The sequence below is a fragment of the Zeus faber genome (assembly GCF_960531495.2).
Source record: "Zeus faber genome assembly, chromosome: 22".
Lineage (NCBI taxonomy): Eukaryota > Metazoa > Chordata > Actinopteri > Zeiformes > Zeidae > Zeus > Zeus faber.
In genome coordinates this window covers 7,981,707-8,004,338 of record NC_137209.1, presented here as the reverse complement: position 1 = coordinate 8,004,338, position 22,632 = coordinate 7,981,707, and the positions used below count along the sequence as shown (strand labels likewise).

Here is a 22,632-nt window from a genome sequence, read left to right as displayed (position 1 = left end):
CTACTTGTACTTTGTTACTTTCCACCCTCGCCCGCTAAGTAAACATCTCGTTGCCCCGTCGTCCTTATCCCCCGCCGCCACCCCGAGAGAGCCCTTGTTATCATTTTTGTGTCAGCCCAGATATGTGCTCCCAGATGTCCCCAGAACTGGCGGTTTTTCTCGGAGTACAAAAACAAGGTTGTTGGGTTTATCATTTTTTATTATTTTTTTTTCCCCCCTAAATTTTTTAACTTTAACCGCCTACTTGTTCTGCTTCATAGGTCAAGCCCAGCGTTTCAAGTTTTTGTCCAAGTCAACCCCGGGCATTTGCTCAAACACACACCCCTGCATTCTGTTTACTCTGCTGGTCTCTCTCTCTCTCTCTCTCTCTCTCTCTCTCTCTCTCTGTCTGCTGACATGGCACTATGCGTCCAGGCATTGATCCCAAAGAACAGAGACAGTTTGCAACTGTCACAGGAGCTGGTGCGCTCAATCATGACTCATCAAAATCAAGCACTTTTTTTTTTTTTTTGGTGGGTAATATGGCTAAATTTAAATCAAAAATCGCGAAGAAATCTGGACTATACCGGCCTCAGTAATTCTAGCAATGCGTAAATTCTATTCCTAAATCCCTTCTGCACCGCTTCAACTTGAGCGGTTGCAGAGGTGTATTCATGCTCACAGGATACATTACTCCTCCCTTTAACTCTCTCGGGCCAAATCATTTCAGCCCCTTGTTGGTTTATGGTGCTTCAACCCCGAGATCGACCCGACGTGGTTTTTTCGCAAGTAGCGTCTATCAGACGCTGTGCAAACACAGCTGTCGGAGCCAATAGCGGCGGAGGCGAGCAACAGCCGGATCACCTGTTAGCGGCGCCACCTCTCTGCCGGGGCCCTGCGCACACACACACACACAGAGAGAGAGAGAGAGAGAGAGAGAGAGAGAGAGAGAGAGAGAGAGAGAGAGAGAGAGAGAGAGAGAGAGAGAGAGAGAGAGAGAGAGAGAGAGAGAGAGAGAGAGAGAGAGAGAGAGAGAGAGAGAGAGAGAGAGAGAGAGACATAACGCAATCTCTGAGCGCGTTAAGATATGGGTCCAAGGTGCTGTAAGCGTGACCGGGCGCCGTGTTGCATAAAGCAGCTGATAACCCCCCCCCGCCGAGGAGCAATAAAATAAGGCACCACGAGTGGCCGCGATCAGATCGGCCGGCTCCCTTCCCTGACGCCCCTCCTTGATGCCCGGGCGTTTCCGAGAGCAGGCGCACACCGGCGAGATGGGTGGGCGGCGCGTCGTTGGCGGCGGCGTGGGCGGTTGTCCCGCGAAGCCGCCCGCCCGGCGCGCAGGTGCGCCGAGCGGTCCCTTCCAGATGTTTGTTTCGGTCGCTGCGTCCACCCGCCTGCGTCCAGTCGGAGGAGAAAGGGGCGGGCGGCTCCCTGCAAACACTCTTCGTAAATATTGTTTTTTTTGTTGACACACACACTGTCAACGCATACTACGTCTCAGAATAACAGATGCATAAAAACGGCCATTTCTGACCGTATACTTTTACCCTTTTTCTCTTTCTTTTTTTGAAATCCAGCAGCTATTGTCCGGTTTTGTGTCTTTTTCATGCAACGTCCACTCAGCCCTATTCCATGTCTCGACATTAGCTCTCGGGCGCTCTACCTCGCGCAGAACACACGGAGCCATCCTCAAAAGACGAAATGAAACCGGCAAAGGCCCCCGCCAGACGGGAGCAGGCGGCGGCGGCGGAGAGGGGCGGCGGGGGGGGGGCCCCCCGCCCGTCCGACGGCGAAAGCCGCCTCGCTCGCGGCGCCGTGACATCCGTCTTCACAAATGACAGGAGGCGGGAGACGTCCGGGTTCGCGGCCCGCCCCGGCTCCCTCGCTCACGCTGCATATAATGTATTTAATGTGTAGTTATGTGGGAGGGGAGTTGGCACGGGGTAAAAACCTCCCAGAATTCCGCCGTGTAGGATCAGCGCGCTCAAGTCTGTGCCAGTCGTCAGCGCGTAGTACAGCTTATACATACATACAGCCTCCACGAGTGTGGGGGCTCCATTGCTTCCATTTACTTTTCTTGTTTACACATTGTAGTGAACAGGCCTCGAGGGACAACATACGATAATAACGATGTTAACCGCCTCCGTAATCGGAGCGTCAAATTGATCTCCCCTCGTTTCATACAATACTAATAACACCGACGGATACGCCGGAGACTCGGATGCAAATAAAAGGAGGAAAAAACGTCTTTCAAATTCCGGGATTATTAAATGGCGGAAACGTCGAGACGAAACAAATCCGCACCGGACTTTTTTTTTTCCCTCTCTGCCGCAGAGCCGAAGGGCATTTACGCGGTGAACTTAAATTCTGCGGGGTGACATGAAGCGCCGGCGCTCGTACTGTCGGGGGGTGCGGGGGGAGAATTCTCAGCCTGTAGGGGGTCGTCTCGATGCGAGAGGTGCCGCATAGCAGCACATACTTTCCTGCAGACCGCTCCCTCAACTTGATACCTATGCGGCTCCTCGCGGTGTCTGTTTTTAAAGCGCTTTCGTTTGCGATGGGAGGGCAGGAGTTCTTCAGAGCAGGCCACAGCATGAAAACGGAGTCAGGCTTTTTTGGGGGCAAAAGTTTTGGAATAATTGGTTCTGCTTTACGGTTGACGCTATAAGAGGTTTCTGACTGTGGCTGGTGGTGGAACTGGTAGGATTAGTGCATGTTGAGACACATGCTGCGAGCGGGTTTGTATAAACCGTCTTGAAAGGTTTAAATACGCTTTTTGTATTTAATGATACGTTTCTATTCCAGACACATTTGAAAAGCCCGGGGAAATGACTTGTAATAATTTATCTTATTTTTATGCGCTTGTTCGAAATCATCTCTTTGGAAAAGATGGAAGGTCACATGTGCAGTATATTGTGCTTGAGCGTCGAGACAGTGGGGAAAGTGTGGTTTTGCTCATTGAAAATTAAGGAGAAGTGCGTAGATTTTGTTTTATTTTTCACATAATCACACATGAGCTCACATAAACCCACACACGCACACACACACACACGCATGCACAGTACAGTCCCAAAACGAATGCATTCGCGCACAATGAAAACATGACGTAGTAGTGTGTAGTTCAGCTTTTCAGCGAAAAAATCCCAGTGTCTGCACGGCACTCGGGGTTTGGGAAACCTCACGTAAAGCGGCACAGGAACTGTCCAATATCACGAAGGCTCCCCTCCAAGCCGGCGGTAATTACACAAACACTGGCCAGCTGCCGCGGAGAGCGATATTAGGATCAGAGTTATTTATTCAGCTGAGTCTAGTTAGGCCCTTTTGGGCAGCGGGTACAGTACGGAGCTTCAGGGCAGCTATTTGCTCAACTATTAGCAGCCAGTCGAGGGTGTAAAAGCTTAACCTTGACGAGCGGGGTGGAGGCACGTCGCGTCCGTCGCCGTGCGGCCGGAGCAGGAACAGTCTCGTGCCCCGAGCGGTAGCTGTCGCCTCAGGAACTGTTGACCCTCATAGAACAATGTGCCTGTGTCAAACTTTAGAGCCAGCAGCAAGATGCAGCCTACAACAACAGAACTCTGCCGACTCAGGTCTGTGCATTTGTGTGTGTGTGTGTGTGTGTGTCTGTGTGTGTCTGTGTGTCTGTGTGTGTGTGTGTGTCGCTCACGGGCACACGGCGAGTGTGTGAGTGTGACGAGCTCACGTCTGCATTCGCAAGATAAAATCGCTTTTTCATGGCCCGCGAGCCAGGTATATATATATTTAGGCAATGTACGTTAAGGGTGTGCGGGAGGACGTCAAATCTCCACCCCCCGCTGTGTCAGACAGCTCCGCGGTATTTTTATCCGACGGTGTCCTTCGGGCCGGTCGTTTCTGCCCGGCGCAAGCTCTTGATCCCGCCGGTGGCTCGGCGAGAAGGGGGCGGCGATTAAATGGTAAACCCCGCTAAAGCGCCCGCTCATCTCCCTAATTAGCCGGTAATTACTGTCTCGGGGTCAGCCGGTAGCGGGGGCGATCGGGCGGTGATGGCAAAGCAAGCGGGAGCCGGTAAACCCCAGGATTGTTTCGCGGTGAGAGTGTTCATTCGTCGGATATCTTTTTTTTTTTTTTTGTGCGCCGATGAACGACTGAAGCAGAGGGTAACCGTTGTGCGTGTTTGATTCAGCGACGTCCCCCAAAAAAGAAGCTCAAGCGAGGCACTAGGCCTCGTTCTCTTCCCTTTAAAGAGGCTTCTTCTGACTCAGCCTCGCCCGCTGACCTCAAATAGGGGTAACAATGATGCGCCTGTACCCGCGACCTCATTTTGTGCCCCGCTGAGAAAATCCACTCCACTTTTTTTCTCCCTCCCCTCTCTCTCTCTCTCTCCCGAACCGCGTTGGCCCAATTTAACAGCTTGGTATCACTCTCAACAACATCTGGGGTGATTAAGCTGCAGACGGTAATATTGAGGAAAACAGAAATGGACCATCAAGGAGCTTTGTGAGAAGCGCAAACCATCAAAAAAAATACGAGAAAGTGTGATGGAACTTCAGACACGTCCCCCCCAAGTCTTTTGGCGCTCCGAAAACGGAGATCTCCTCGGACAACTTTGTGCCGGCGACGGCCCGGACGGACCGGCCACTACACGTCGAGTTCCTCTCAGCGACAATTGAGTTACTCCGTTCCGTTCCAGCCTGACGTTTTTTAGCACCTAATTCCGGGCTGACGAGCCCTGAGCCACATTAGGCCCGGCTCCACCTCCAGCCGCAGGGTCATTTCCGCGGCATAAATAGCTTGAGCATGTTAACACCCTGTAATTTCATTTAACACGACGGGCCGCTTCCAGACAGCCAGTCCCACGCCTGTTGCAGGGGGCCGCGGCCCCCCTTGGCACCGGAGTCGAGCGTAAAAAACCCTCACTCCACGCCGTTCCCCAGCCTCGTCGAGAGAACTCTGAACGTGGGTGTCTTGCGCAACGTTGCGCAGACCGCCGCCCAGGAAGCCTGTTGCTGCGGAGCTGGTTTTGGATAGGCAGGAAAAAAGCCAAGGGGGAACTCTATCCAGTCAATTAGGGCCCATATGTTGAGCACACCAGAGCTACGGAGCCTTTAATGCATAGTAACCTTTTATAGCCTGCCATATTGATCACTATTTGTCTATGCCTGCCCATTAACCACGAGCCCGCCTCCTGTTGTAACAGAGGTTGGCAGGTTCATGGCAATCGAGTTGGAATTTATCAGCCTCACTGAGAGAGCTGGCGTTAGAAAACAGTCAAGAGGGGCTCGCTCGCTTTTCAGCCGCGGGGAAAGCGGAGAGTATATAAAGATTCTGTTATCCACCACATTTTATTTATTTTTCATTAACAAAACGGCGCTGTTTGCAGTAAACACTATAGATCACCCCCCCCCCCCCCCAATACAAGTTGTCACGGCCTCGGACTGCATTAAGTGCTTTATTTAAAGGAGCAATAGCCAACTTTTTAACTTTTACTTATCATTATGAAGTTAATGTTGATTGCGCGGCGTGATGACTCGAGAATAATGAAACCATCAGCGTTTAATTCTGTTCCCTATAAGCCTCTAATATCACTGCAATGCAATGCACTCCGACTGCCACCGGGTACGAAGTCCCGGGAAAATGATGGATTTACGGCGTCACAGGAAGTGTGTCATCCAACCATTAGCGGAAATGGCGGCCGGCGGTGCAATCGACTCCACGTTTGATCATAAACCCTCAAATATAAAAACAACTCATTTCAATCGGTTGTGAAATGTAAACAGTATGGTGCTTCTTACCCAGAAAAACCGCAGCTTCCCCGTTTACTTGTATTTGTTTACAGGTCTTGCCCGTTCCAATATGGCGGCGACGTTGACGTATCGCAGCTACGTCTTCTCCCCTATTTCCAAAGTGGTGGTGATCATTTACGACGTGCGCCGTTGTCATTGCGGCAGCGGCGCCAAAGTTGTCTGTTGCCCCTTTAAAGGCAATACGGTTTGATTTTAAAGTGTCATGTTTCGCCGGGGACCATTTTACCCTATTGGCATTAGCTAAAGGAGATTTGATTCGCGGAAGGGAGCTCCCGGGTCCGCAGTAAGCGCATCCCAGAATGCAGTAAAATGTCGCCGGGGGACGACCAGTTCCAACCGAACGTAATGCAGCAGTTTTCTGTCGGGGTCAGAGAGTGAGCTCAGCCGACGAACCTCCAAGATGGCTGCCACCTGGACGTGAGCCCGCTGGGTGAATCGCTTTGTTTTTCATGTTGCCCATTTTTTATGTTCCTTGTTGAGGGACAAGAAAACCTGGTCGTGTGTGTGTGTGTGTGTGCGTGTGTGTGTGTGTGTGTGTGTGTGTGTGTGTGTGTGTGTGTGTGTGTGTGTGTGTGTGTGTGTGTGTGTGTGTGTGTGTGTGTGTGTGTGTGTGTGTGTGTGTGTGTGTCTTAACGTTTGCACTTTTTGGTTAACAAGGAACACATGTGGAGAAGCACATTAAACGCAGGCAGATGTTGATGTTGTGGAAACGTGGTATCTCTCGCTGTGGAGCCAAATAGGGGAGGATTAGTGATATAGGCTCTGATAGTGAGTGAAGGACGGGAAGGGAAGACAAAGAATGGTAAACTTGGCAGTTTCACCAACTGCTTTCACGCTAGGAGGCTTAGGGACACGCACACACACACACACACACACACACACACACACACACACACTCACATACAGACCCACATGACGCACAGAAGGACAGCTGTGGCGTATCTATTCACGCTGGTGACCTGGTATGGCGGCGGGGGCGGGGTGGCGGTATAGGGGTAGGATGGAGCTGAGATAGCCGCGCATAATGGGGTTTTAAGCCACAGAAGATCAGTCCATTCTCTGCAGCGCGGCGTATCGTAGGGTGGTGCGGCATTCTGGGGCAATGAGGTCACAGACTTGAAACAGAACCTCGGCGAGAGCCAGAGGAGCTCGGCTTGATTTAAAGGTTGCGTTGGATGAGTGGGAGGCGGCCATTTATGCGTGTTTGAACGCTGCAAATTGGAATTAAAGTTCTTCAAAAGGAGTAACTCCTAAACCGCGAGCTCTGAAGGGGTAGTGTGCAAGAGATCGTGTGATTATGCTATTTGAAGTGTTTTATTTTAAAAAACCTCGGAGCAGCGATCCATAGAATGGTCTCTGTGAAGTGGATTCCAACACAAGTCCCTGAATTCCATGTGAAGCTGCGATGTTGCTTTTCCAACGTCCAGGTTGACCCTCGTCTCCACTCTGAAACTCGACTTGTTTTCTCAAAATCCCTTTTTCCACGTCAATTGATTCTTCTAATCAGTTTTTTTTCATCGATTTATACGGGTTTTTCGTGCCCCGATCTTGCATTCTTGCTGGGAAAAGGCGTACCCCGCCACCAACAATGCAAGCTGCACATAGAGGAGCAGGCGCATCACGTATAATGCATAAAACATTGAGTGGTTTCCTAAAAAGTGCCAGCTAAAAAATTTATGGACTATGGGTTTATTTTTTTTTATTTTTTATTTTTTTGAAGAGAAAAGAAAAAGTTTTGGGCAGGGTATTGTCACGTACACACACATATCAGATTGGAGGCGCTTTTCGGTACGTCGGCGAATGAAGAGCTTGTCAATATTAAAGCAGGAAGCTTTCAGCGATAAATCAATCCAGTCATGGCCCATTCCGTTCAACTTTTTATATACACACACACACACACACACACACACACACACACACACACACACACACACACACACACACACACACACACACACACACACAGATTTCTGAGCTGAAGAGTGATGGCAGTATGAAACGCATGGGTATTCGGCATCGCTGCGTTCAAGTCAACAGCCAAACTCCCTTTTGGATTTAATATCTTTAGCCGCGGCGGGAGCGGGGAGAGTTTTGCACTTATTATTCACCGTAAGGGAGTTAGCTCCCACTAACAGCAAATAAAACTCTCATGAATAGACAGCAGTGTGGACGCCGTTACAGTCGGCGTTCCCAAGCCACAGGTGTTGGTTTGTGTTTATGTGTTTATGACTGAGTTGCTGTCAACAACCAGTGACTGAATAAGCCGGTGTGAGTTGTTTTTTCGGTATTTGAAGCCGCTTACAAATTACTGTACCGTGACATTGGCATAAGTAGGCTTGGCCTCTCTGCATTTTTAAAATTTTTATTTTTTACAAGGAGCGTTTATTTCGCCTAAACGTTCCTTAATCGTTTCATTTTTCTAGCGAGGCACTCTATTACCGTGTATTAACAAGCGCATTACCGATAAGTGTACCAAGGTCATTCCGCCGGCCTCGCCCTCATTTGACCAGCTGGCGTTCCCTCAGCGCTTCATTACCTCCAGTTGTGTTGCGCTCTCGCGTACGTCCGGCTCGGCCCTCGTGTAAAACCTCCTGCAGAGGAAGTCGTAAATTTGTCGTTGTTGTTGTTGTGTGCGCGCGCGTTCCTTAAGTAGTGTATTGGCGGCGGTGCCTGACCGTATGCTCACCCCTTGTCGGCATTGCGACAGTGCCTGCAGTGTCGCGAAGGAACTCTGGAAGAAAGCCAAGTGGCCATCTATAATTCACACAGCCCCCAACGTTCAACACGAAACCCTCCGATCTTATGTAACGGGCAAAAAGCTTTCGTGGCGTTCGTTAGGTGGAATGCCGGGACGGTGTCTCTCCCAAGGGTTCCCCTTCTTCTGAGAGTCTCAGGATGAGTGCTTGGAGCTTGAGTGGTCTCAGCATCAACTGTGTGTGTGTGTGTGTGTGTGTGTGTGTGTGTGTGTGTGTGTGTGTGTGTGTGTGTGTGTGTGTGTGTGTGTGTGTGTGTGTGTGTGTGTGTGTGTGTGTGTGTGTGTGTGTGTGTGTGTGTGCATACCTGGGGAAGCTTTAGAGTTCTCGGGATGCCCTCCTCGCGGCGAGTTAATGAGCTCTTCAGCTTGAAGCGACAGACACTTGGGCACTGGGGCGGCTGCAGTGTGACTTTCTCGCTTTTATCACACGCGATTAAGGCTCATTTGGCTGCGTGGACGCCCGGGGGGTGAGGTAGAGTTGGCATCACAGCCGTCGAAGTTACGACATAATCACCTTCAGAGTCGTTTGTTTCCGCAATTCTATGTTTACGTCCAAATTGAAGGGGAGTTTCTAAGCCAAAGTTCGGAAGCAAATTTGGCCCACTTCCATCGGTTGCGTTGAGGGGAATACCTGTCTGTCTTACGTTCTAATATTCAATGCCAAGTATTGGCTCTTCTTCACATGGTGACACATTGTCGCACGATTATAAACCGATATTATCAAACGATCAAAAAAGCTGTTTTGTGTGACGGTTGGTCTGACCGCTTCCACAGTGTTTCAACTGTTCATATGTAAATATATATACAGTATATGTAAATATGAATGTTGCAACGTCCCGGTTTGTTTTCCGCCTCGGTGCCCCACTCTGGTTCTCTCCCGCTCTCGCCGTGCGATCTCAAACCCATCTACTTCTCACGGAAACGGAAATGCAAACAGGACCTTTGCGCACACGGCCGCTCGCACACGCGCGGAGCTGCACGTGAGGTAGTCGTGCGTGGCCCTGAGCGAGCCATAGAAATGGAGCAGCTATTTCCAGTTCTTCTGCTTGATCCTGCGATTTGGGGAAGTGAGCGAGAAGGAAATGCACTCGCTCATGCCCACAGGACCCCCCCCCCCCCCCCCGCCCCTCTTTTGCAACCGCGACATGACGTTTTGGGAAGAGGCTGTATTGGCGGGTTGGAAAATGCAGTCGCCGGCGAAGTTCGCCCGCTGTGTGTGTGCGCGTGAGGCTTCCGTCTGCATATGGAACTGTTTCGGGGGGTTGGGGAGAAACGAAAGGAGCCCGTGCGGACGGACGAGCGCGGCTCATCCGTCTCCACTGTAGAGAGGAATACCACGAAAATCCAGACATGCACGGAAACAAAAAGTACCGGGCGTGTTCTGTGAATGTCTAAGCCCTCTGCGGAGGCCACTCAGTAACTTTTCAGAAACACTGTAATGTGCCCAACGAGGGTGAATAATTAAACAGGTGTCCGAGCTCTGTGTGCGTTACAAAGGACACTATTGTTCCTATGGAAACTGCGGAGCCTGGCCGTACAGTATGGGGCGGCCTTGTCACGGGGGTTGAGTGATTTGTTGTGAATTGACGGATTTCATGCTCAGGCTCATGCAACTTGGCAGAATCTGTGTGGAAACCCGAAAGGAACGCGAGGCTACGTGGGAGAGAAGAGGGTTCCCAGGAAAAAGTGGAGATTTTGAAGAGCAGCCCCTTGAAGCGTCTCAACTCAAACCCGAGACTTGCATACTTGTGTTCTCGTTGGTGTCGCTGAGCAAAAAACCTTGTTTCTCCCAAAGGCAACTGTTAAAGAAGGGGGAAGAAATGTTTAGACTTTAGACAAGAGAAGGCTCTTTTTTTGCCCTGAGGCCAATGAACTGTCGATATTGGCACTAAGAGGATTCACGCAAAATAAAATGTATGAGTTAAATTGTGATTCGTTTCTAAAATGAGAGACAAATAACTGTGCTGCTTTTAAATACTTTTTGAGACGTTAATAGATTTGACGTCTTTGAAGAAAAAAAAAAATTATATGTGTAATTATTACGAAACAAGCATTCAAGGGCTTGGGATTTTGTGTTGGATCTTTCAACTGCTTATCTTCTTTCATAGTTTGCTCTGAGTCAGTGTTAAACAGGTACATTTTCCATGCAGGTGCGTGCACGGTGTGAGCACAGATCTGATCCGGAAATCTGCAAAAGGCGGAAAAAAAAAAAAGAAAAAGAAAAAAGCCCAATATCAGCAGATCTTACATAACCCTGGCCCCTCTGCACCCGTTGAACTAGTAAATAGTGGTTTTTCTCACCTGGTGTTCCCTCCCCTCGCAGATGCATGAAGGTCGTGTCAGCCCCATTTATTTGAACTGTGGTTTAACCCCCCATGTTCCTGCGAGAAAGAAGAAAAATGTAAAAACAAAAATAGCCTCTGTACACTGTTTAATAATTCCACCTTATTTTGCTTCCCACATACCTGCCTCCCCTTCCCTTTCTTTCAACCCTTCATTCTCCACTCTCCAGGCAAGACGCCCGCCGACAGCGGAGCAGCGGGGGACTACGGGGTGCCGAACCCAGGGCCGGCCTTCAAGGAGGTGTGGCAGGTGAAGGTGTGGCCCAAGGGCCTCGGCCAGGCCAAGAACCTTGTGGGCATCTACCGCCTCTGTTTGACGGATAAGACGGTCAACTTCGTAAAGCTCAACTCAGACGCCGCCGCAGTCGTGCTGCAGCTTATGAACGTGAGGCGCTGCGGCCACTCGGAGAATTTCTTCTTCGTGGAGGTGGGACGATCCGCTGTGACCGGCCCAGGCGAGTTCTGGATGCAGGTATGGTGGTGGTCTGATGCAGACTCATTTTTGTTATTATTTTATTTTGATAGAAAATGTTTTGCCATCAATTTCATTATGCAGAATTGTATTTGATTATTTTTTAAATATATCAATGGCGATTTTTTTTGATTTACATCCGAAATTGACCAGAAGTTTCAGTTTACAGTCTGGTTCTTGTCACAGGTGGACGACTCGGTGGTGGCTCAGAACATGCACGAGACGCTGCTGGAGGCCATGAAGGCTCTGAGCGAGGAGTTCCGGCAGCGCAGCAAGTCCCAGTCCAGCTCCGGACCGGGAGGCGGAGCCACCGCCTCGAACCCTATCAGTGTTCCATCCCGACGCCACCATCCCAACCCGCCTCCGAGCCAGGTGGGGTTTGCCCGCCGGCCTCGCACCGAGCCGCCCGGTGGGGCAAATGGCGGAGGAGGGGGCAACAGTGCCGGCGCTTCGCCCACCCCTCGGCACAGTCTCCCGAGGTCTCGCACTGCCAGCGATGGGGGGAAGGGAGATGAGAGCGTGGGGGGAGCCGTGTCCCTCCCCGGGCCGGGCTCCAGCCCCTCTGCTAACAGCTCCTGCTCAACAACCCCGATCCTCAGGTCCAAGTCTGCCCGCTCCGCCTCCACCCCGGCTGCTAAAACCCCCTTGGGCCTGATGCGTTCCATCTCCACTCCGGCCCCGTCCCCAGCCCCCAGCCTGTCCTCCAGCTCTGGGCATGGCTCAGAGTTTGGAGGAGCGGGGGCTTCTGCGCCCGCCGCCACCATGTCCGGTTCCTACAGCCGCGTCGTCTCCCACCGCACCTCTGTCTCAGGGTCTCCGAGCGACTACGGTTCTTCGGACGAGTACGGCTCAAGCCCCGTTGAGCGCTCGCTCCTCCCATCTCCTGGCCTGACTGGAAGCTCCGTGGGCAGCGTGGGTGGCCACTCTCTCCACGAGGAGGCGGACAGCTACATCCTGATGGGCCAGCGTGGCACTAGAGGCGGCAGCATGGAGGCCAGCACGACGTCCAGTTCCCTGCCGGTGCAGGAAGGAGGCTGTGGCTCCCGGCCGCAGACAAGGAGGGTGCTGCGGCGCTCCTCCAGCAGGGAGTGTGAGGCGGAGCGGAGGCTGCTGAGCAAGCGGGCGTCCCTCCCCCCCATGGCCCTGGAGAGACTGGCACCGCGGTCACGCAGGGGGGAAGAACTGGCCGACGAGGACTCGGCCGACTATGCCATCATGTCACGGAGCACCAGCCGGGAGTCTTTCACTTCCTCCACCTCCTCCTGCACGCATCGGGACTCCGGCGTGGTGAGTGGGTCTTCAGGAGGTGGTGGATATCTGGATGTAGCTGGAGAGTTCAAAGCTGAAGGGGGCGGTGGGGGAGGTGTAGATTTAGGGGTGGATAATGGCTACATGTCCATGCTGCCTGGTGTCACACAGACCTCCTGCTCGCTGGCCGTGTCAGTGCCAGACTCAGAGTCCAAAGTGGCCGATGACTACATGGCCATGACCCCCAACAACAGTGTGTCCCCCCCGCAGCAGATCCACCCGCCTCCGGCATCCGACGGCTACATGATGATGTCACCCAACAGCAGCTGCTCCCCCGACCAGCGGGGTGGTCTCTCAGGAGGGGCCTGGGTGGGCAGCGGGAGCACCGATAGCAGGGCAGGAAGCGACTACATGAACATGTCCCCAATCAGTGCCCGCTCGGCCAACGGGAGCCCCCCGCCCCCCGACCACCCGGGGCAGTCGGACCCTCACGCCCAGCAGCAGGCCCCGAAGATGGTGTACTCCTACTACTCACTGCCCCGCTCCTACAAACACAGCCCATCCACGGGGCTCTTTGAAGAGGGCCCAGGCAGAGGAAGGAGGCCAGCAGCGGCCAGCAGTAGAGGGGTGTGTGCAGGGAGGGCAGTTGGGGGGCACCAGGAGCCACCAGTAGGGGGCAGTTCAGCAGTTGGACGCCAGCTTTCACTCTCCTCCTCCTACTCTTCCAGCTCCGCTAGCAATGAGAGCCTGGGGGGGGACAGCGAAGAGCGAGCAGCCCAGGGGATGAGCACCTCAGCTGGGGGAGCTCATTCTAAAGACGGGGGCGGCTTACAGCAGAGACGGGGCAACAGCGGAGCATCCAAGCAGGGCAGCCATGGTCGAAGCAGACCTGTGAGCCTATTTGTGGATGTGTCTAAAGCAAACACGCTCCCGAGGGTGAGGGAGAACCCCCTCCCTCCAGAACCCAAAAGCCCCGGGGAGTATGTCAGCATCGAGTTCAAGGGGGGGGAGAAAAGCAGTATGGCTGGTGTGGGAGGGGGTCGTGGCCGTGGCCTCAGACACGGCCTCTCTCTGCCGCACAGCTCCAGCGTCCAGCAGCCCAACCACAGGTTGACCTGCCAGGGGGGCTTCCTTCCCCTCTCCCGCAGCCCCTCTGCCCCCATCACCCCCCCGACAGCCTCAGAGTATGTTAACATGGAACTGGGACCCTCTCCGTCCCCCTCCCCGCTCTCTCTGACCCCGCTCGGCTTCCCGTCCTTCAACACCCCTCCAACCCCTCCAACACTGGCCAACACACCCAAGGCCCGCAATGAGGTTACGGGAGTTCCAGCCGGAAAAAGTCCTGAGATGACTGAGCCAGTCCGAAGGAAGAGCAGGGAGAGCGTCCCTTCGGTGAGCGAGTCAGAGTCCCCAACGTCCTGTGGGGACTACACCGAGATGGCATTCAGCCTCAACAACAACGCCGTCCCCAGGTCTTCAATCAATGTCTCTCCCAAAGCCCCCTCGCCAACCAGGACAGATCCACCGGTTTCCGGTCTGCCATTGGGACTGGACTTCCCCCTCAGCAAAGCGGGGTCGAACCCGGACCACGGGGCCAAAGTCATCCGGGCCGACCCGCAGGGACGGAGGCGACACTGCTCAGAGACTTTCTTGGCATCCCCGTCGCTTCCGGCGTCCGCTTCCTCCTCCAGCTCCTCCACCGCCTCCCTCTTCCCGGAGCATGCTCAGGCAGTGGCCCGTCGGCTGGGCTTCGAGGGCGTGCTGTGGGGGAACGGCGCTGCGACTGAACCCACCTCTCAGTTCCTGCTGCCCGGGCAGCAACCTCCACCCGCTGCCCAGGCTCTGTCTGCAGAGCAAGGCCTCAACTACATAGACTTGGACCTGGCAAACAAGGAGAGCCCCCATTCGAGCCTGGACGGGCCCTCTGGCGTACAGGCGGCACCCTCCCGCCTCTTCTCCGTGCTGGGAGGGGGTTCTGGGGTCACAGTGGCAGCGACGGGCGCCGGAGGAAGCTCCAGCCTCAACACGTATGCCAGCATCGACTTCTACAAGTCGGAGGAGCTGCGGACACATCAGAACAGCAGCAAGGAGGGCACAGGTAAACCTGCTCCTCTCTCCTCTCCCTACTTGATTGTTCTTCCCTTCACTCTCTCTCCACATCCCTCTAACGCTCTGTCCTACTTGTTTTCGCTTGCGTCATTCAGAAGGAAAAGAATAGCCTCTGAAGTAATCCAAAGGAGCTTGAGGTTCTTTATTCAGATCAACCTGGGCTGGCATTGGATTACTACGCAGACGGCAATCTGATTTGTATTTCTGTCTGCACTAATCCACTTCAGGAGATAGCATTTGGTTGTCCTTAAAATATATTACGCTAAACTTCTTTGACTGGAGCTCTGTTTTAGCTTTGAATGCGCACTCCTCAATTTCCATCCAACAAGATTTTGTCAGAGATCGTTGAAGTCTAGACAGCTTATCTGAATAAATATAGATGTCTTGGTAATGAACACTGATTGCTTGTTTTCTGTCTTGTAAATTCTGCAAACAAGCACAGACTTGGGCTCTGTTCGTTGCTACAGCGTAGCACATTGACTTTTAAATTTTATCCATGAACTTTCTTATACAGTGCTGTATTTTCTATAGAATCTGCAGATGTGGTTCGGGCAGACATCGCCCAAGGACTCCCTAGGATGGGTTGGCTTATATAATTTCTGTGGATTCATATGATATATGTATAACTAATTGCAGTTTTTTTGTTCTAATGGCAGCTGTTTGTGTAAACGTTTTTTTTGTGTGTATCGAGAGCAGATGATTCGTCGTCGCATTTGCGTATTTCAGGTTGCTTTGGGAAACATTTGCAGCTGCGGCGGACCACTCCAGCTACACGAATGTAAAAAAGCGCACCCTGCTTTTTCCCAGTAGACAAACATTCCCTTGTAGCCCACCGTCTGCGCTAAATTGGGCGGTTAAGAAATAGACGTCTGCAGTTTGAGTCGATAGAGCAGTGTTTAAATGGAGGTGAGGATTTATTCACGGCAGTAAAAGATGCTGAGTAGTCCTGCTTACCGTCCACAGCGGGCCTCTCATTATGAACGCACTCCTGCTTGTCTTGTTGTTTATGGCGCTCGCTTTCACAGCTACTCCCTATGATCCGACTGAAAACCTGTGTTCGTCAAAAAACCCCTCCGGGGCTTCTGCGGCGGACCTTTCATAGCCTGCCTCTATTGTTGCATTTCATCAAGGATTTATAGTCTGCGTTGGCGAAAATTCATTGGGAGATCCTGTGGTTTATGAAGCATGTCTATTCTCCGCTGTGGGTTTTTCTTGAAATTCCACGCATGGAAATGCCCTCTCAGCCCGCATCCATAAGTCGTTATGCAGGTTTTATTGTGAGATCTCACAGGAGTGTGGACTTCAGACCTACACACCAGTCAGTGGGTCCATGTGGACTGTGGCTGTGCCTGCTCGCGCAAGTATGTCAGCAAGCCAGCGTGGGGGAGAATGTTACACGTTGGCTGTGAATGTTGAGATGGGGCCAGTGTTTCACTCATACAACTCCCAAATGCCTCTGCACACTGCCCCCCTCTGCCATCCCCTCCTTCTTTCATCCCCTTCTCCCCCTCTTTCCTCCTTCAATAAATGATCCTTTTGTTTGAGTGTTGGTGCCGCGGTGGGCCCTGAGCATGGCCGAGCCGAGGAGAGGGGACGCTGCCGCAGCTGCTTACAGTTCGTACTTTAAAGGGAGGGAGAGAGAGGGAGAGAGAGAGAGAGAGAGAGAGAGCATATCCATCGGTTACTGTAAACATAAAAACTGGCAAGGAACGATCTTTTCTGTGTATTTTAAGTCTGCGTTTTAGGCGACCTGATCTTTGGTAATTACAGGGATCTTTTTTTGTTGGCATGCACAAGCTTGCTTAGGGTGTGTGTATGTGTGGTATCAGGACAGCCTTAGCTTTTTGGTATATGTGTCAAGAGGTAAAACTTGAACCAGGCAACAACGCACGTGTGCGTGCACAAACCATTGCTAAACTCAGGTTGTCATTTAAGCAATTCAACCCTTTTGTTGAAGTTTTATTCGAATAAATAAACATACTCCTCTCTGCGGAGGCGCAGTGTGCTCGGGCGCACAAGGTGGGTGTTTTGCGCAACACAAAATGTCATGGCCCCAGGAGCGCTGGGGGTTCTTGTCACAATGTTTCAGGTAACAGGTGTGAGTTTTTCGGTCGAGGAAGGATTTGTCTGGACTTCAGGCTCCGGCTAAATTTGATGTGAGCAGTCCTACTGTGGGCCAGAATTTGATGCTGATGAGAGGTGTAAAAAGATCTGCCTCGGGTCTGCATGTTTTTGGTGGGTAGTATTTCCTCATACAGTATATATATAATAACTGTATATACATGCATGCATGACATTGTGTGTGTGTGTGTGTGTGTGTGTGTGTGTGTGTGTGTGTGTGTGTGTGTGTGTGTGTGTGTGTGTGTGTGTGTGTGTGTGTGTGTGTGTGTGTGTGCGCGGTCGGCGGGTTCCCCCATAATGAGGGAACGTCTCCACCTTTGCCGGACCTGAGTGCACTACTTCATGAAGGAAAATGTTAACTCAAATTAAATCAAGCACCACTCATGTAATCTCCTCCAGGAAAAGCATATGAGAGAACGCTATTATACAGCCCAATTATTTAATTCCTCTGCCATCTAGAGTGGGATGCGGTTTGCCAGTCTTTAAATAACCCCCCCAAGTTCCTAGTGATCCATCCGCAGGAAACGCGTTCCTTTCGAAGACGCCGTTTCAAAATGGAGGTGTTGTCAAGAAATGAACAAATACAAACTGAAAGGACATATTGCTCCCTGGCCATTACAAAGTTAAACCTTACTCCAGGCAGAGGATCAAAGGTCACGTCCTTGCTACTTTACCTTCATCAAGACACAAATTTGGGCTAATGCTAACCTTAAAGTGGGCCTGTTACATGCTCCTTTTTACACACCTTAACTATGGAAAAAAAAACTAAACGTGTCCCCCAAGTCTTTTACTGAAAAGACGGCTCAGATTATGCATTCTAGCCATTCTAACATGCCTCCTTCAGAACATGGTGTTCCTGTGTGTGCAGCTTTAAATGTAAATGAGCCGCCAGGCCCCTAGTTCGGTGAGCCAATGGGGTTTGAGCATCGCTTCCGGGTTCCGTTGAATTTACTCGGTAAACGTTCACAGATTTCACCTCATCAGTACGCCAGAATCTGTTTGTGAACAAATTTGAGGCGAGAAATAAGCCATCCATTTGCTGGATCTTCACTCGTATTAGATCGACAAGGCCTCATTCAAAAGTTTGTTCTGACCTTCGTTGCCGTTCTGCAAGCTTGTGGAGGACACCGCATCCAGGGATTTTTTTTGTTTCCCGTAAATGTCGGAAGATAAATAAAATAAATAAATACATCTACGATAAAAAACACACTATTTTCATTCGTTTTGTTCAGAGAAGCTCATAACACCAGCATAATTTTTTTTTAAATGCTAAAATTTCCATCGTCTGCAGTTTCTTCACGGACAGTTGGTATTCATTCCTCTTTCTTTTGAAGGATTTGTGCTGGTCTTCCCAGCAGGGCTTGTTATTCCCCGTTTTATTTCTCCAGCCGTGGGTGGAGTCACTCCCGGATGGAGGGCGGTTCTAATTCCACTGTGTGCCCCGTGACATACGAAGGGATCAAAAATGCGAACAGGATGTTTCAGGACATGTTTTCTGAAATAGCTCACAAAAGTGAGTTTTGCATAATAGGCCCCCTTTAAAGGTAAGGGATTTGAATGGAATCAGCGTTTTCCGTGGCACTATTCCTTCTCTCGTGTTTTTCTGCCGTGCAATATGAATCGTACACAATGTGTGGTGCAGGTTTTTGTTACTTTGGACAGCGCCCAAAAACACGATGCAAGTCTACTTACTTGGCTTCTAAGTCCACTAAACCCCTCCAGCGATGACCGACTGGACCAGTCTGTCACGCTAGCAGCTCCGCGTTGACCAAATACTGAGCTCAAACGAGCGGCGGTGCTTATTTCAACCTACTCAAATATGCCGGATTAGCGGGATTTTTTTCCATGTTGGAGTAACTGGCATCGCCATCGAACGGGTTTTCAAACGCAGGTGTTTTTAATAAGTCCAAATCATCTCAATCGCTGTTCTTCCCGGTCGACTTACTCCTCCCTTCCCATCACCGCCGCAAGCCGTTAAAAGCAAACGCAAATTATCCGCGGATAAGGCGGACACGGGCTTGTGAGCAGCGTGGAGCGTGACGCTCCCCGACTTCTGGCCCAGCAGAATGTGCCCGTCTGCGTGTCCTCTCCCACTCGAAACTCTGCGCTATGTACCATTGGACGCAAACACACTCGACGTCCGGCATGGATACGCGGCGCGGAAATCCGTCCCGCACGTTTACAGCGGCTCCGCGGGGCCCCGCTCGTAAGCGGTCGAGTGCGGTCGAGAAGAGACGGCGAGGTGATGGCTCATCCACCCTCGTCCCCCTCCCTTTCCGTGCGCCTGGCTGAAAGAATAACTCTCCTTGCGGCTGGGTGTGATATTTGGGAGACAGAAGCTGGACCTCTCTTGCCCCCGTGTGCTCCTCTCCCAGACCGTCTTTTCTGCCGTGGCTGTCACAGCAAGCGCTCGGTCTGGAGGCGCGCCGGCGCTATCCCGACACGGGTGGCGCTGGTGTGCGCAGTCGTACAGGGATAATTAGATTTGATTTGGATTAATGAAATGACTAGACCATTAGTCACCCCGGGGTGTCCCTTCAGTTGGAGAGAAGCCCGCTCTCTGTCGACTCCAAACAATGTACGGGCTATACATTCCACGGCTCGACGAACAACACACACATTCTGCCTCGACCGTTGCCCTGCCACAGGGGTCACGGGTAGTCCGCGTGGTTGCGTTTTGCGTAACGCTTGTGAAGTTACTCTGACCCGGCGTTGGCCTGGATTCTACGGCCCCGTCAGACACTGAGGGGAAACAGTATCTGCTGCTATTCCCCAACAGGCAATAGACATGGTGTCAGTGTGGTTGTGTATTTGTGTCTATGCTCCTGGGTCTGAGACAGGGATGGTGCATGCATGCAAACACCTAGATTGACATTTGCACAAGTGTAAATATGCACGGATATAGATTGAAAATTTCGGGACTCTGCATCTCAGGGTGAATTCCCTGAACTGTGTGTCATGGATGATGCAGTCAGCTCAGACTTTTAGTGATGATGTACAGTATTCAAGGGCTGGATGATAATTCAATATCCATTTTGATCTGTTATATATGCATACCTTTATTAGTCTCACAAAGGGGAAATTTGCAATTTCTCTGCATTTACCCATCCTAGTAACTGACGTATCTAGGAGCAGTGGGCTACTGTATAGAGGCGCCCGGGGAGCAGTTAGGGGGTTAAGCTTCTTGCTCAAGGACACATCAGCACGCTGCCAGGGGAAGCCGGGGATCAAACCGGCAACCCTCTGCTTACTAGATGACCCGCTCTCCCTCCTGAGCCACTGCCCCCTATTGCCCCCCATCTTACATCTCTATGATGGAGCTTGGGCTCGTCAGTGTTCTCTGGCGGACAGCAGAGTTATGCCGTGTTCCCTGAGCAGCATGGGGCAGGCTTGTCTTATCAGGTAGGGTAGGGTATGAGGGCGAGCGATGCAAATCACGACGCTCAACAAGTTCACTCGCGGGCATTGGAGAGGTCTCCTTGAACTGTACGGTGTTGTAGTAGTAGAAGTAGTAGTAGCCACCAAGGATGTTTGGGATAGTTTGTGTTTTCTCCCTCGTCAAGGACTTCTGAGCTCAGAAACTTTATTTTACTTTGTTTGGGTCGTCTGCTGTGGGAGTCAGTCTCTCACACCCTGTGCTGCGTGACGCTCTGCTGTTTGGGTTTTCAGGGGAGTGTTGAAGGCTGTCTGTGTGTCCGTGTGTGTGTGTGTGTGTGTGTGTGTCTAGGTGTGCGTGTGTTGTGGTTTGGAGGTCTCTACCAATAGCTCGGAGCGCATTCCATTCAATGAGGTCATATCCCTGCGCCACGGCTGCAGCAAACTCTGTCAGACTGTTCACAACAGTCCCGTCGCCGGTGTTGGAGCTGGAGAGACGCCGGAGTACCACGTATGCAGCTTTGGGACGGTTAATCGAGCCAAACCTCCCACCTCCCAGCCCCTTCTCTCTCTCGCTCTCTCTCTCTCTAACTCTCTCTCTCTCTCTCTCTCTCACATCACACACACACACCAGGAGTCGCAGTGTTGAGGTGTGACGTGGCCAAGGGCTGGAACTGTCGGCGCAGCTTTGTTCGCTCCGGACCAACACAATTCACATATTTAACACAAATCTAGAGCCGGAGAGAACCTCTCAACCCCGGAAAAATAAAGGCTACCACTGCACAGAAGAACTTTTAACAGAGGCGTGTGTGTGTGTGTGTGTGTGTGTGTGTGTGTGTGTGTGTGTGTGTGTGTGTGCGTGTGCGCGCGTGTGTGTGTGTGTGATTCACAGTCAGAAAATTTCCCTGCGCGGCCCTAATTCAGTTTTATGTTGCTGTCATCTGAATCGCGCAATTTGCATGTGTGTGTGTGTGTGTCTACTGTCTGGGGTAAGTTTCTGGCTCAGAGTTATCCTCCATCAACAACCGTGAGAGGATAGGAAACGGGAGGATTTGGTTTTGGAAGATGAATAAAGGCGTAATCTCTACATTGTTTCTGTGTGTGTGTGTGTGTGTGTGTGTGTGTGTGTGTGCGTGCGTGCGTGCGCGTGCGCACCGAGCTACCTTCACCGCCTCGCACAACCTTGGCCTTACTTTGCCTCCGTCGGGCTCCTTTGTTGTGTTGGAAAACCCCTTCCATCCCCATCTGGTCTCCATTCTGCGCAGGGAGGCTGAACGTTTCCCGGCGACCTGGTCCGCCCCGTTCTGCTTCACACCGCTTCACAGGAAATGACGGACGGAAAGTCTTTCCCGCGCCTCCCGACGAGGGGCTCGCTCAAACGGCGACGGCAAATATTATTTCGCCGTCGCCACCTGAGCAACGGCAAAAGGCCCATTGACCGAAAAAAAAGCATTGTCTTTTTGGCAAATGAAAGGCAAACAAGTGTGACTGTGGACGGACGGATGTTTCGCCATGGTTACGACACACAACGCGGGGGGGCTGGCGACGGACGGCTGTGCCAGGGAGGAGAGGCGAACGGCCTGGGGCGGTTTACTTTTTTTTTTTTTTTTTTTTTGGGGGGGGGGGCGGCAGGAGGCGAAGAGCAGGGTGTCGGATCAAGACGGTTTTGATCATGGTGGACAGCGAGGCAGTGTGTGGGTGGTAAGGGAGAGTGAGCGAGTGAGAAAGAGGGAGGGGGAGAGAGAGAGAGAGAGAGGTTATGTAAGGACTTTGATGTTTGGCAACAGACGAGGGCGAGAGCGTGTTGAGTGTTGCCGTGGCAATGCCAATCAAGGCTCCCACATCCCGTCCCACAAACCACGTCTGGCTCTCGCTCGCTCCTTCGCCTCTCCAATCTCGTCTTTCCATCTTTGTCTCCTCGCTCGAGTCTCTCGCTCGCGCCCGCGCTCGCTCTCTCGGCTCCCCACCTCCGAGGGAGAGAGCGAGCGCATTGAATTGCCGTGATATTGGAAGCCGCGGGCGCCGGGGAGCAAACCACCGGCAGGAAGAACACCACCTCTTCTTTATTTCCGAGTCGTGTTTCCCCTGCGACGCGGGCGGGCGTCGGTTAGCTCGTATATTCATTGCGATCTTTGATTCAATTATTCCTCCGTTCAGCCACATCCATTAATCTGTCGATCCAATCATCCTTCCATTTATTCATATCACTTCTCCATCCACCGCTTGACGCATTCATTATTCATTTCATTTTGTGATTTATTTAAACATCTATTCATTTGTTTTTACCACCCACTAATTGATGAATTCATGCATTTATTGGCCCCTTTAGTGTTAACCCCATGTTGGTGAACAGACACACACACACACGCACACCATTCAGAGCTATGGTCCAAAGTAGAGAATCTGCCGGAAGCTCTGAACTCCACACACATGACTTATCAGGCCCTC

At 51.7% G+C, this 22,632-nt stretch overlaps 1 protein-coding gene across 1 annotated transcript in view; it reads left to right on the top strand.

Annotated features, from left to right (window-relative positions):
* The window catches only part of LOC307246830 (insulin receptor substrate 1-B), a 61,946-nt gene that overhangs the window by 15,322 nt on the left and 23,992 nt on the right, over nt 1-22,632 (top strand). The window contains exons 7-8 of the mRNA XM_080022859.1: nt 11,030-11,331; nt 11,518-14,677. Coding sequence (XP_079878985.1) covers nt 11,030-11,331; nt 11,518-14,677 — 3,462 coding nt within the window. The remainder of the gene's footprint in view (nt 1-11,029; nt 11,332-11,517; nt 14,678-22,632) is intronic.